The sequence below is a fragment of the Grammomys surdaster genome, unplaced genomic scaffold (assembly GCF_004785775.1).
Source record: "Grammomys surdaster isolate TR1022 unplaced genomic scaffold, NIH_TR_1.0 363, whole genome shotgun sequence".
Taxonomy (NCBI): domain Eukaryota; kingdom Metazoa; phylum Chordata; class Mammalia; order Rodentia; family Muridae; genus Grammomys; species Grammomys surdaster.
Window position 1 is genome coordinate 5096533 of NW_021604782.1, and position 14374 is coordinate 5110906.

General features: G+C 42.2%; 1 protein-coding gene across 1 annotated transcript in view; it reads left to right on the plus strand.

The window, feature by feature from the left end:
• Znf462 (zinc finger protein 462) overlaps positions 1-6941 on the plus strand; it is a 76449-nt gene extending 69508 nt beyond the window's left edge. Inside the window, exons 11-12 of the mRNA XM_028780019.1 lie at positions 2548-2671; positions 4030-6941. Coding sequence (XP_028635852.1) covers positions 2548-2671; positions 4030-4237 — 332 coding nt within the window. The 3' untranslated portion in view covers positions 4238-6941. The remainder of the gene's footprint in view (positions 1-2547; positions 2672-4029) is intronic.
• The last annotated feature ends 7433 nt before the right edge of the window (positions 6942-14374 follow it).

A 14374-nucleotide genomic window follows, 5' to 3' on the forward strand; every position in this document is an offset into this window, starting at 1 on the left:
GAGAGAATGCTTCTGAGGCTACAGAGGCTCCTTTTTCTTCCTGGTACTCTGTGGCTCTGTTTGTCCCTCTTTAGGAGATAAAAGCTTCCTTATTGGATATTTTGGCTTTTTTCATGTCTAAGGCTATTTCTGAAGCCATCAGCATTCCACAGTCCTTCATTTCCCAATGCTCTCCCTCAAAACAAAGAAAACAAGTATAGGCCATGAAAAAGCACAGCATCTGAAATATGTGAGGTGGCAAGCACATCTTCCTGCTTGTCCAACTCGGCCTCTCCCTACCCACTGGGCTTTTGGCTTCAGACTAGATGGAACTAGGGAGAACTGCCTGGCTTCTGTTTCCCCCTGAACATGTCGTGTCTGCATCTAGAGACCTAAACAAATGAAGAAAACTCCTCCTTGGGTAGACAACATGGTATGGAGGACTGACCTGAGTACCTGACTGTCCCTTCGCTGTCATACATCCTTGCAAGAACGGTTCCCTTTGTCCGACCTCCTTCTCCTTTGAAACAACCTAAAATCAATCTTCCACCATCTCAGTAGATTGTTGCCAAGAAGACAGGGCCAACAATAGCCTGGGGTGTTTTTGCCAGACATCCTGGCTTCTGGCAGAATGCACGAGGGGCTATTAGCTTAGCTCTCAAGCTGAGGGAGAGTGATTTGAGACGTGACAGGTAGACTGGCCTCTTCTTTGAGGATGAAGCTTACTTAGCATGTGCCCTTGGAGACAATAGATGACTGGTTTCATGTTTCCTGAGGGCAAAGGAGCAAGTACTAGCACCATTCTCCTTGTGAATAATTTGGACTTTCATATAGACACCTTCAGTTAGGGAGTTCTTGGCCTTCCTGCTACCCAGTTCCTTCCCAGACATGAGAGCTAAGGAGTGTACTCGGAATAGACTCAGAGCAAGATCAGCCTGGGAATTTCAGAGAGAAGCCACGCATGAAGAAATTGAAAGGAACCCAAGCAGAACGCTGCCCACCCTGCCCCCTCTCATTATGCAACTGGGAGGAGTCAGGAAGGCATTCTGTTGATTTCTTGCCCAAGATAATCCCTGCTAAGGAATTAATGCGCAGAGCAGATGGCGCTGTGTCATTTCCAGTGAAAAGAATCAAGGAAGATAGTCTGTGCAATTATTTTTAATGGCTTGTGTGGTGATCTTCTTAATTTGTGAGAAAATGTCTTGTCTTTTGTGAGAACTGGCCCTGTTCACTTAGCTTTTTGTGAGGAGGATGAAGGCGAAGGCGCGTCACAGAGCCCAAGCTAATGTCTGGAAGATTTCATGAAATAAGGGGCATTTTAACCAGAAGATGTCTTCCTGTGACATCTAATCTTCAGGGCCCATAGTAATCAGAGATAAAAATGATCAAATTTCCCCAAGCTCCACCCTTTTTTTTAGAACCGTGTAGTCTTCTACTTACTACCCATGTGAAGACTTGGCTCTCCGTGGGCTATGAAAGACATATGGGCTTAGGACTCAGGACAGCACAAAGGCCATGTAAACCCTCAACTTTGAGCTTGCCAGGAGGTGTGACTTAAAAGCAATTAGCTACCCGATACACATGTATAAGGCCCCTAACATGTGCCAGCATCATAGGAGTAAAGAAAACAACTAGGCCAGTATTTGATCAAATATACACCAGACCCATTCAGAAATGTCTGTGTATTCCTGTATTTGTGAATATCACCGATTGAGAAATAAATACTGGGCAGCTGGCCAGGATTTGTCAGTGGCTGGGGACATGCTTGCTTTTATTAGTAGTAATTATTACTACGTGTATTTACTTATTGTATGTGTGAGAGAGTTGCACATGCAGACGTCTGAGGACAATTTGCAGGAATTGGTGGTTCTCTTCTCCCACCATGTGGGCTCCAGGGATCAAACTCGGGCCATCGAGCCTGGGAGCAACATTAATCTACTGAGACATCTCAATGTCCCAGACATGCTTTTATATAAGCTCCCACCCCCTACCTCACAGTTGTTTAGGGTACCACACAGGAGGGTCTTTGCAGGGTTCCTATCCATCGGACAAAAGCGTTACACATGTTGTGAAGCTTTGACCTAACTTGGAATATGAAGAAGTCCTGTGGCCTACACTGTAGAACCAGGTTGGGTGCTTTCTGTGGTCTGTTTTCTTCTTAGTGAGGAGACAACCCTGTTTCAGATAGACACTAAGTAGCTGCCAAGATGTCAAGCCCTCAGTCAGATCATGCAGAAGGGATGAGTTAGTTAGAAAACAGATGTAAGGAGTCTTAGAGTAGGCCAAGGAACCTTTTCTGGCAAGAAGGAACCTGAGTTGTTGATGACAGAAGAAGCTGCATAAATGAGGAGAAATGGGTATCCTTAGTGACTGAACCCAGGACACCTCCTGAGATCTCTTCAGGAAGTATTCTTAAGAGAAGCTCAGAGTCAGTGGGGAGTTTGGCGATGCTGATAGCCACCAGTTTAGCTTCCCAGGTAAGTCAGGAAGTATTTTCCAGTGAATGTTGACTGATCCTCTAGATTCCAGAAATACAAAGTAACGCTGGCCCTTTCTCTCTGTTTGCAGAGCTGATGAGATTTTCTGACAGGGGGCCTGGTATGAACACTGAGAAGCGATTTCCATGTGAATTCTGTGGACGGGCATTCTCACAGGGCTCTGAGTGGGAAAGACACGTGTTGAGACATGGCATGTAAGTAAGGTGACAAGAAGACCTTTGTCCCAAATGAGAGGGTGGGAGGGAGGCTAGAATCTCCTAATATTATATAGAGCCCCTACCACCACCAAGTACCACCTTACTGAGCATAAAGGACAGGCAGTAATGACTGAGAAAGGAGATTCCTCCTTCTTCATTAAGTTTTAAAATGGCCACCCTGTCACAGTCAGGTGAAGGAAAACCCCCCAGACTCTAGGGCAGCATGTCCCTTTACTTTGCAAATGAATCTTATTCTCTAAGAGAATGTGGATCGTGGTCTGACTTTCTGGCTTCTGTGTTTGCTCATTCCATGAATGGCCTTGAGCATGCCAAGACTTACCTCAGAGACACAGCGCCATTCCACATCTGCCTCCCAGGTAATTGAGAGCATTCCTGTCAGGTTCTGATCTAACCTCTTTGAAAATAGAATTGTCCTTTACACAGGGAACCCTTCCTTAGTCCACTAGACAAGAGAACTAATTTGTGGTTTGTATGAGATAATGTTCATGAAGTGTCCAGACCTCTGAGAGCATAACTAAGTTTCTCAAGCCGTAGTTGGTGCCTGCAGTTTTTTAGTTTTTGTGTGTGTTTGGTTGATTTACTGACTAATAAATCTTCAATATCAGAGTTGTTCCTTTTGTCTTAATCATTACTTGTCAATACCTAAGCTTCTGAGTTCAGCTGATAGATCTGAGTGTGAGGTAGTTCTTGGTATTTTTCCAAGAACTCAACTCAAGGGAAATGATAATATCAAAAAGCTGTATTAATTTGGAAACAACATGGATGGCATAATCAAAGCACAGTACAGCACTGGATATTTTTTAGGGGTCCGAATCATCAGAAAGAGGTCTACATGACCTATACATAGCAAATAGAAAGTCACCGGCAACTTAGTTATATACACATAGAACTCATTTATAGGAAACTTCAGTGCACTTCTAGGATCTTAGAAGAAAGGATTGATGAGTTTTTAGTTTGGTTAGAAAAAGCATGTGAGAAGTCAGGAAGGTCATAAAATGCTTAAGGATTTCAGCTCCACACCCAGAGTGCAGGTTAAGCTGGGCATGATGGTGTATGTTGGTCATCCCAGCTCCAGGGAGGCAGAGAGAGGAGTTGTGCTTACTAGCTAACCAGCCTAGTATATTTGGCCTACTCATGAGATACTACTCTGTCTCAAAACGAACACACACAGGAAAGATGATGGTTGCCTGGGTAATGATCCCTGAACTTGAGCTGGGCCTCCAAAAGCGCATGCTCACCACTCCTGATCCTCCTGTCTCCGTCACGTAAGCGCTGCAGTGAGAACCGTGTTCCACCACAGCTGGCTTATGAATGTTTCTGTTTTGCTTTTCCAGGGCATTGCATGATACCAATCAAGTGAGCAGGGACGAAATCCACACGAAGGAGATGGTGGAGGAGAGTCTGCAGCTGCCTTCCATAGAGGCCAAGGAAGACGATGAGCCAATGGGGATAGACTTTCCCTTAAAGAGTGAAACAGTAACCATCTGTGTAGTAGCTGCCGACAAATCTCTCCTGGAGAATACAGAGGCCAAAAACGAATAAGAGTTTGGTGAAATTCTTATCAAACTTTACTTGAACCATGATGAAAATGTGGGCGGGCCGGCGTGGGCTCAGAAGGGCGGGGACAGACAGAGGAGAGAAGACAGAACAAAGCTGCTTTTAGGACCGAACAATCTATTTTCAAAGCACTGGTACCTGTGTGAGTGAGTATGTAAATTAAAGTTATTTAAATGGTTGGAATATGTGGCTCCTTTCCTGTCACTACATACTTCCTTCCGGATCTTCACCACAGAAGTTTTCATCTGCTGCGGTTTGGGAAGTACCTCCCATGGGCACGGTGTTCTCCATGACCCCTCGGACAGTGCGTGGAAACGGAGGCTCCCGGACACAGAAGACTTCTCCTAGGGGAACAACTTTTGGGCGCACAACTTTCAGTGCGTTTTTCTAGTTTTAATACCTTAAGCTTTTTCAAGACCTAACTGCAGCCGCTTTGGGAGAAAAAAAAAATAACAAAACAGAAAACAAAAAAACTGCTTTGCATAAAACAGTCACCTGTTTCCTAGTACCTCAGACTTAACCAAGGGAATTCTCTGCATTTGTCTGTACTACCTGTGGCCCTTGTGGTTAAATGTAGAGAGAACTGCTGGACAGGATGGTGAATGGAGAAAAAAAAAAGAGTTTTAAAGAAAGGAACACAAATTGTGCTTAAAATCCCCACGTGGGTTTTATTTCTTAAAATACTGTGATTTTTTTAATTATTTTAGTAAAAAACAAAACAAAAAAAAAAGAAACAGACTTTAATTACTAGACAACTGTGTGTGAATTGTCATCTTGTATTCCAGGTAAGCTGTTTATTAGTGTTCAGCTATAATTTAGAATTTGTAGGTTCATGTGAACTAATTTTATGGTGATTGTGGGCTTTCGTTGGCCACATGTTTATTTTTCTCTCGATTTGAGTGTTACAAACACAGCACAAATTCAGTTGTCCTTTCTTCATGAGTTGTTCTCTGTGTGTTTGTTGTTGTTTTAATTTGAGGTCAAAGGATAGTTAGAAGGGGTGTGTGTGTGTGTGTGTGTGTGTGTGTGAATTTTTATAATTTTAAACATGAACATAACAAAGAGGTTAACGTCCCTTTTTAATTTGTTTTTGAGTTTGTTTTCTTTTTAATTTAACTAAAGAACCAAACTCCGAGCACAGCTATGCAGCATGGGGGCCAGACAAAGAGGTCCTATCACCCTTTAGGTTTTTTGTTTTTGTTTTGTTTTGTTTTTTCTCAAACCTATATATCACACATCTCACCAACGATTTCTGTTACATTGGGCTGGCTTTCGTGTGTGCTGTGAGCTCTGTGTTTTGTTTGCTTTGTGTATTGTGAGGCTGTCTCATTTCTTTTGGGAGCCATCCCTTTAGTGAGCTTGGACAGGAGATGGCATATCCTGCAGGGAGCCTGAAGAAATGCTTTTTTCTTTGCATCTAGCTGCTCTGTTTCCCCACAGTAGCTTTTTTTTTTTTTTTCCCAAGAGCAGCTTAGACTAAAAGCAAGTCTACATTTATAGCACATTATGATTGTGAACAAGGGGTTTCTTTCCAAAAAGTAGAAAGGAACTTTCTTGAAGCTTAGGTTAGTGTGTGTGTGTGTGTGTGTGTGTGTGTGTGTGTGTACATCTACATGTGCTGGTGTTTGGGTGTATGTGTGCAGGCGAATGTGAATCCTTGGTTTTCATGTTTCTTTTGTTGTTCTTGTTTGGTTTTTTGTTTGGTTTTCTTTCTTTTTTTTTTTTTTTTTAACTTGGAAGGGTTGATGGGGTGGGTGGGCGGGCCAGAAGGGATGAGGGTAAACTGAGATGTCAGTGTCCCACACAGCTTCAGAGAAAATCCATGGAAAGATGTCGCATTTGTGAAGTAAGTATGTACTTGAAAAGCATGATCTTGTTTTTGCTTTGTTTTGCTTTTATTTTATTTTTTTTTTATTTTTATTTTTTTGCTATTAAGAAGTTTTATTTGTAGGATGTTTAATTTAATTTTTTTTAGGGATGGGGGCCATCACGTGGAAACCAGAAAAGGGGAAAGTGTGATATATCTAGACAGACATTCTTCTTTGTCCTTACTTGCTTTTGATTGGCCTCATTTGAAATGTACTGAACAGTTTCCTACCTGGATTGGATGTCTGTGACGGTTACCAAAAACAAACAAAACAATGAAAGGAAAAAAAAGAGAAAATAATTGTGACATGCTTTTATCACTACTTTATTTTTCAAATAACATGTAAATATTGTAATCCATTGGATTTTGTTTTGCTAACCTGTTAATAAAAATATGGGACCATTATCCTTTTAACAAGGCTAGAATGTCATTTTTTTTTTCCTTTTTCAAACATATACCTGATATTTTGTGGCCGCACATTTTGGACACATTCTGTTTTCTGTTGACTGTAATGACATAGAATTTACAACATTTTTTTGTTGTTGTTGTTTAATTTATACAGAGGACATTTTTTTCCAGAGCTTGAGAGAAGAAAATAAATAGCAAAATGATAACCTATTGACTCCAATAATCAGTGTTTCCTGAAACTTGATGAAAGATAGGGGGATCCTGACTCCTTTGAAGCCAAGGGTTTAAACACAAAAAAATAAAAATAAAAAAAATAAATAAAAATAAAAAACACAAGTAGGTTATTCAAGTTGTTTGCAACATACATTTTGTAATGAGATGTGAGAAATTAATAAAGAATTTTTTTCACATGTATCTATATGCATCTGTTGTTATTTATGGGTGTCTTTACAGACAGGAAAGCTGGCAATGACAAGACCAGTTTTGAACCTATGTGTTGAATCTACACAGATGAGGAAAGCAGGAAAAATCAAGGTGAGGTCTGAGCTGGAGTTTAAAATATTAGTGTTCCTGCACTGAGGTATACATCAACAATGAAAATTTTATGGGAAGAATATTTTCCACCAAAAATGAGAATCAATTGGTTGTGTACAGTACCTCACACATGAAATCTCACTGTGAGGCTGATTCTGGAGGATCACAACAACTACCCCACCCCAAAACGTGGATCAGTAGGCAAGGCAAATGGAGGATCAAGCCAGAAGAATCATCTTCTTTGCATCGAGTTCTCAGAGATCCTTACTTTCTTGTTTTCATAAGAGAGTGATTCAGTGAGCTTCCCTGTTGCAAAGCTGCTGTTCTCCAACGGTTTCTGTCAATAGTAATGGACAGGGTCTAACTGAGTTGACGTCTTACCCATGCTTTTGCTTTGTTTAGTGTTCTGGAAATGAAATGTGTAGATGCCTTGGCCATGTGTAGGGGCTACAGACAAACTCTGACCCTGCTGGCTTAGCACCATCTACTTCTATTCTATGGAGTGGTCTTCCTCCTGTGACACTGTGACCCCACCTTTTTCATCTGATCGTATGATGTTGTGCCCATTACAGCACATAAATACCAGGATCACTGCAGAAAGCTCTATAGCAGTCTGCCCACTTGAAGGGCTTTCCCTGATAATAGCACACACACTTTATGGTTTAGACCTGGTCACAGCCCCAACTCTCTACATAAGGGGCTGAAAAGTGTTTGCTCTAGACTACCAAATGAGTCCAAAAGAATGTGAGCTATGAGTTTCTGCCATGATGAAAGAACAGCAGGGACGAGGAAACCTTGTGTTCTTCAAAAACACCAGATGTTGGCCCCATCAAGCAAGGACTTATGCAATATTTCTTAGCAGGTAGTTTGCGCCAAGCACTGGATAATGAACAGACTGACAGATGCAATTCTGGTCTTCTGACAGCTTACAAATGAGGAAGGTGGAAGTAGGAGATTTGGAAAGGGAACTTCCACAGAAGGTGCTGGGTTCTGGAAGCTTTGGGCTTTTGTGTTGTTGCAGTCAGCCTTCTGCATACTGATCTTGAGAGTGAATGTGTTTTTGTCTGTCCAGCTAAGGGAATGTCTTGGGTTTAGAAAAGCATATGGAGGATTTGAGTACTCTTATCCACTGGGTGGGCCCTCAGTCCTATGCTTAAGCAAACAGTGCTGTAAGATATGTGTCCTCCCGTCTTTAGCATTTTGCCTATCGTCAATCTATTGCTCCTAGAAATAGTTTAACAAAAATCAAAGTACCTCCTGCCTGATACAAGTGAGGTGAGGAGAAACACGGGGGTTTGAGCATTGGTGAAACCATAAGAATTTTTTTTTAGCCAGGCATGGTGATTTGAAGTCAACTGGGAGAGATGTACTAAAGTCACTTCAGTACCACCCACATTCATATCCTGGGATGTTTTCTAGCCCTTTCATTGCTGATCTATCCTTCCATGGTTCAAATAAGATAAATAAGTTTATGATATTCTTTTCACCTCATGATGTAAATATTTTCCATGTTTCTATGCAGTCATCACAATTAGAAACTTTTCTGAACTGCATAGCATATTGGATGATTGACATGGGAAAGTGTAGTCTGTGTACGGCCCCTAGGTGTTACATTGAACACTCAAGCTTAATGGTTTTTGTGATTCACACAATGATGCAGTTAGTTTTTGTTAGCAGTGTCCTCACCTGCCCCAGTTTCACTAAGATAAATCCCTAGTGGTGTGTTAAGTTTTGAAAGGGCATTGTCTCAGTTGAGTTAGCAACTTGGGGAAGAGAAAGCTAACTTTACTTACACTTCTGCACCACAGCCCATCATTGAGAAAGTCTGGGCAGGAACCGAAGTAGAGGCCACAGGTATACAAAACAGGGAGGATATTGGTCAGGACTAGATTTAAACTCAGATCACTTGCACTTAAGCCCCAGTTGACCTATTTTTGGCGTGATATTTTGGGCAGTTTACTTAAACCCAAATACCTTGCTTTACTTTTAAAATGAACATGTGGGGTTTAACATGAATCTTGCTTACTTTTATTACTATTTTAAATTTTCTACATACTTCAGCACAGTAAAGTTATTCAAACAAAGAGCCCAGACTTTCAAACTGGGCAGTCAATCTTAACAGCTGAGTCTCCACACAAATCTACTTCATCAGAAAGGGAAGAATTTTTGCCTATTCTAGAAGGTGAAGGATCTCCACAGAAGACCCTACTGCCAAAGCCTGCAAAGTACTGCATGAGAATAATTTTAAAATGTGGAGGAAGGGAGCCAAGGAGATGCTGCAGCAGGTAACACGTATGACATACAAGTCTCATGATCTGAGTTCAGTCCTAGAAACCGCTTAAAGATAGAAGGAGAGAACTCAATTCACAAGCTGTTGTCTGATGCCCAAAATGTGCTGCCCATAACAAAAATATTTAAAAGGAGTCAGGCAATAGTGGCATACACCTTTAATCCCAGCATTCAAGAGCAGAGGCAGGTGGATATCTCTGTAAGTTCCAGAGATCCAAGACCAGCCTGATTGAAGAATTTCAGAATATCCAGGGCTACACAGAGAAACCCTGTTTCTAAAAAAGATAGATAGATAGATAGATAGATAGATAGATAGATAGATAGATAGATAGAATAATATATATATATATATATATATATATATATATATATATATATATACATATTTTTTAAAGATAAATACAGAGGAAAGCCTCAGAGATCAGGGTTGTAGAGCTTAGAAAACAGGCTGAGCTGAAAAAGGACTTAAATGGTGGGTGTGGGAAACATATCTGGATATATACCAGGAAGAAAGAGGGATAGAGGGGACACTGAAGGCTGAGTCTGGTAAATTGAATGACAATGTTGGGTGACCCCCTCCAGGAATCCCAATGCCTATTGCCCAGGGAATTAGCTCATTAGAGCGTTGAATATCATACCAGGGATTTTTAATACAAGGAAATAGAGATGCCGGTAGGAACTGTAAACCTAGCAAGGAAGCTTAACCAAGGTATTGACCGATTTAGGCTTAGAAAGAACATATTTGTCAAATTACTCTGTGGTATCTGGCCCTCATCACTTTCCACTCAGCATTGAAGCCAAATTTTAACTGGAATAGTGAAGTGCTCAGCTGTCACTGTGTTTTTTTGAGACAGAGGCTTAATATGTAGTCTCACTTGGTCTGGAATTCACAATGTAGACCAGTCTAGCCTTGAACTCAGAGATCTGGCTCCTGAGAGCTGGAATTAAAGGTATTTAGCAACCATACCTGGCATGCCTAGCCTTTTAGAACGTAGTTTTTCAGCCTTTCTTTGTTTGTTTTTATGTTCTGTTTTGTTTTGTTTGAGTATTTTAATAAATGCTCCATAAAGAGTGGCCATGTCCATAGACAGATGGCCATGCTCCAAGAAGACCAACATTTTCTTATCTCTTATCTTCATTTTCTCAGTGACATAGTCACGAATGACCACAAGCTTGATGGATGACAGCAACAGCAATATAGTCTCTCATATATATGAATATTCTCGTTGTTTTGGAGGTCAGAAGTTGCAAGTCCACGTGTACTATTGTAAGCTTCATGCGAGACTCCGAGCAGTGCCTCTGCTAGCTTCTGAGATGTGTTTTATAATTTACAGATGCATGACTCTAGTCTTTGCATCTTTCTTCACATCACCTCCCTTACGCTCTGCTCTCTCTCTCTGTCTCTCTCTCTCTCTCTCTCCTTTCCTCCTTCCCACCCCTTTCTTGCCTATGCTTTTATGTCCAGGGTGGTGGGTATGACAAGATGTCATGTTGCCAGAGCTTCCTTTTCTTCTTAGGACACAAGTTATTGGATTTAGAACCCATTGTATCATCTCACCATCCCTCATGACACCCCTGAACATTCCTGTAAACACATCTTTAAGATGGGCAGATCACTATCCAGCCCACCCTGATCTTAACCAACCTCTGAGCTGGCTGCTATCACTGGCAAGCTTTGTAGATTACCATCCTCAGGGAGGGTCCAATGATTGCTGAAGAGTCCCAGCTCAGATGAGGTTTACAAGCGGCCCGATTATCTTCCCTCCACCATGGTCCCATCACTTCCCTTTGTTGCACATGTTTCTGTCTTTCAGCTGCCATACCCAGAACCTGGCCCCATATCAGAACTCAATAACGTCTCAGAGAGAAAAGGATGGATGGACGGATGATGAAACACTCTGCTCTCCCCTTCCCCCACCCAACCCAGACTTTCTGTAGCAGAGACACATTGCTGTCAGATGCAGCTAGCCTTTTTAAATTCAAATATATTCCTGTTGATACCAAGTGTTAGTTCTCATCTGATTTGGCATCAATGTTACATTTACTCTCCGAGCTTGATATTGCTTTTTTAAATATCTAAGTAAAAATATGCAGCTTGGTAGATGAAAAATGTCTTTGTCTGCGATTCTAAGCTCTCCCTAAGAAAACACCAGAACGCTGAACTCCAGCACTTCTGCTTAAGGTCTCCTTCATCAGTTCTTTTCTCCTCAGAGACAGACAAAGACTGGGCAGACTGATGGTTTGAGCAGTGACTGCTGGGAAATGAGGGGTGGCAGAAGCCAGAATTGTCTGTGATGGGGGTAGAAACACATGGTCATATAAAGTATGGTGGACTGTGTCCTCATGCTTGATGTGAACATGAACAGCACTTGGAGCGTGTTTTTAATAGTGGGAGGAGATGGTGTACTTTGTTTACACCCCATCCTTCCACACACCACCATCATCACCCAGTGAATGAAACAGGACATAGTCACCTAGGAGTCTAAAGGGACACTTCCTTTTCCTTCCAGCATAATCATTTGGCTTCTTGAATTAAACTTGGAAAGCAAACTCCGTCTCTGTTCATCGTTTCTCTCTGGAGCTTGCTCTCATTAACAAAACAGCTAAGTTTGGTTTAGCTGACTGCATGCATGACTTCCAGAAACCACATCACAATGCTGGAGGAACGCAGTCTCTCAGAGCGACGGCGGCCTGACCACATTGTTTAAAGACTGGAGCCAGGCAGCAGCAGTACTTCTGAAATCCATTTAATATGTGTGAAAACATCAGATTGAAATCCTGACCTTTCCCCGGAGCTGAAAGGACCCGCTCCAGGAGGCTGCATGAAAGACCACAGCTACAGGCCCAGGCTCATCTATGGCTCCCATTTCTCATGCTGCTGGTGGCCCTGCCTCTTGTCTGTCCTTTCCAAACCTAGCACCAGCATAGAGGCTGCTGAGTGTTTCAGAAATGGAAGTGCGGCTTGAGACTGAAGAAGGATAGGGGTTGTGATAATTAATATGGGTTGTCAACTTGACAGGCTCCAGATTCACCAAGAACAAACCTGTGGGCATGTCTGTGAGGGATTTTCCCAAATTAGGTTAAATGAGGCGAGAAGAGCTATCTTAAAATGTGAGCAGCACCGTTCTATGAGCTGGGCATCCTGGACTGCTGGAACAATGGTCAGGTATTTTACCACAGCAATGAGAAAAGTGATTGGTACCAGAGCAATCAAAATGCAAGAGTCACAAAAATCAAAATCTTCCCCTAGAGTGGTGGGTGAGCTCTGGGCTTCAGTCACTCACTGCTTTTGCCCACAGGTCCAGGCATAGGCAGTGCCTTTTAGAGATTTTATTTTTCATTCTTAACTGTATGTGTGTGTGTATGTGTCTGTGTGGAGTTTGCACACATGGGTGCAGTTCCAGCAGAGACCAAAAGAGGGTGTCTGCTGCTGGAGGCAGTTGTGAGCCACCAGAAGTTAGGACTGGGAATGAATTCAGATCCTTTGTAGGAGCAATTCATGCTCTTAACCACTAAGCCATCTCTCCAGCCTCTGATTGGCTTTTGGGTCACAATCTGGGTGTTTGGAGGCACAGTGGGCTAGGAAATGGGGCATTCAACCAGAACCTTAAGGTAGCTGAATTTTCAAACTCTGTCATGACTGTGAACTGTGGATAATAGTCATATCCTTACTATTCTACTCACTCTATGCCCTTGGCCAGGTACCTTGATCCTGCTCTTCTCCCAGTTCCATCTGTATTATTGGCACAGTAGTATGTAGTCACATACGGTCAGCTTTCTTCCTCGGCTATACATTCAACCACAGAGGAAAAACATTTGCTTAACAGAAACTTGCATCTGGACTGAACATGCACAGACCTTTTTCTCTCGTCACTAGGTCCTTAACAACACAGTAGGGTGAGTCAATTTCCACTTTCACTGTGTTGGGGATTACAAGTAACTAAGAGATGACTTAAAGTGGACAGAGAGGTATGTCTGGGTGATATAACATTGTGCCAGTTTATGAGTCCCTGGAGCATCCATGGGATATCCTAGAACTAATCCCCAACAGATACTGAGGGATAAGTATACATATTATACAGGCTTAAATGTTAGGCATTTGGCACAGTACCATTCCCATAATGTACTCCCATAGTTTCTTTCCCATAGTGCCTTTCCCATAGTGCCTTTCTCATAATGCCTTTCCCATAATGTCTTTCCCATAGCATTTCTTCCACAACGCCTTTCCCAAAGCATGCTCAGTTAATTCAACTGATCTTCTTCCCCATTGCCTTTGTGGTTAGTTCTTTAGTGACTTGGAGCAATTATTACCTAATCTATGGAGAATAAAAACTCTCTCTCTCTCTCTTCCTCTCTGTTTCTGTCTCTCTCTGTCTCTCTCTGTTTCTCTCTGTCTCTGTCCGTCTCTTTCTGCCTCTCTCTGTTTCTCTCTCTCTCTCTCTCTCTCTCTCTCTCTCTCTCTCTCTCTCTCTCTCTCTCTCTCTCTGTTGCTATTGGTTTTGAGACAGACTCTTGTAAAAAGCTCATGTTGGCTAGAAATTCACTATAGATTGGGCCATTCTTGATCATACAACTCTCCTGCCTGAGCCTTTCAATTGCTGGAATTGATTGTCGGTGTCCGACCCTAGGTCTTCAGGGCATCGATATGTATGAGCACTTAAGAGTGAGACATTCTCTACTCCACAGTCAGCAGAAAGATCATTCTGAAGTTTAAATATGAGCCTGTCTCTCTCAGACTCAAGTGAATCTCTCTTCTTCATCCAGTCACCACTGTTCAGGGCTCAGCGTAAGCACCACCTCCTCCAGGAAGTGTTCCTCAGGCCTGTGATTGGATAAGGCTTTGCTCCCTGGTGCCCATGGAACCTTCAGAGCTTTCTGAGATCCTTGCTGTGATTTCTCTAAATGTTCTGCTCACTTATGTACCTCTCCTACTCCACCAGAAGCAAAAACTGTGTCTCACTGATGATGGCCCAGAGCCTGGTACTGTGCCTGGCAAAGGGATGCATCAATGTTCATAAGATGCT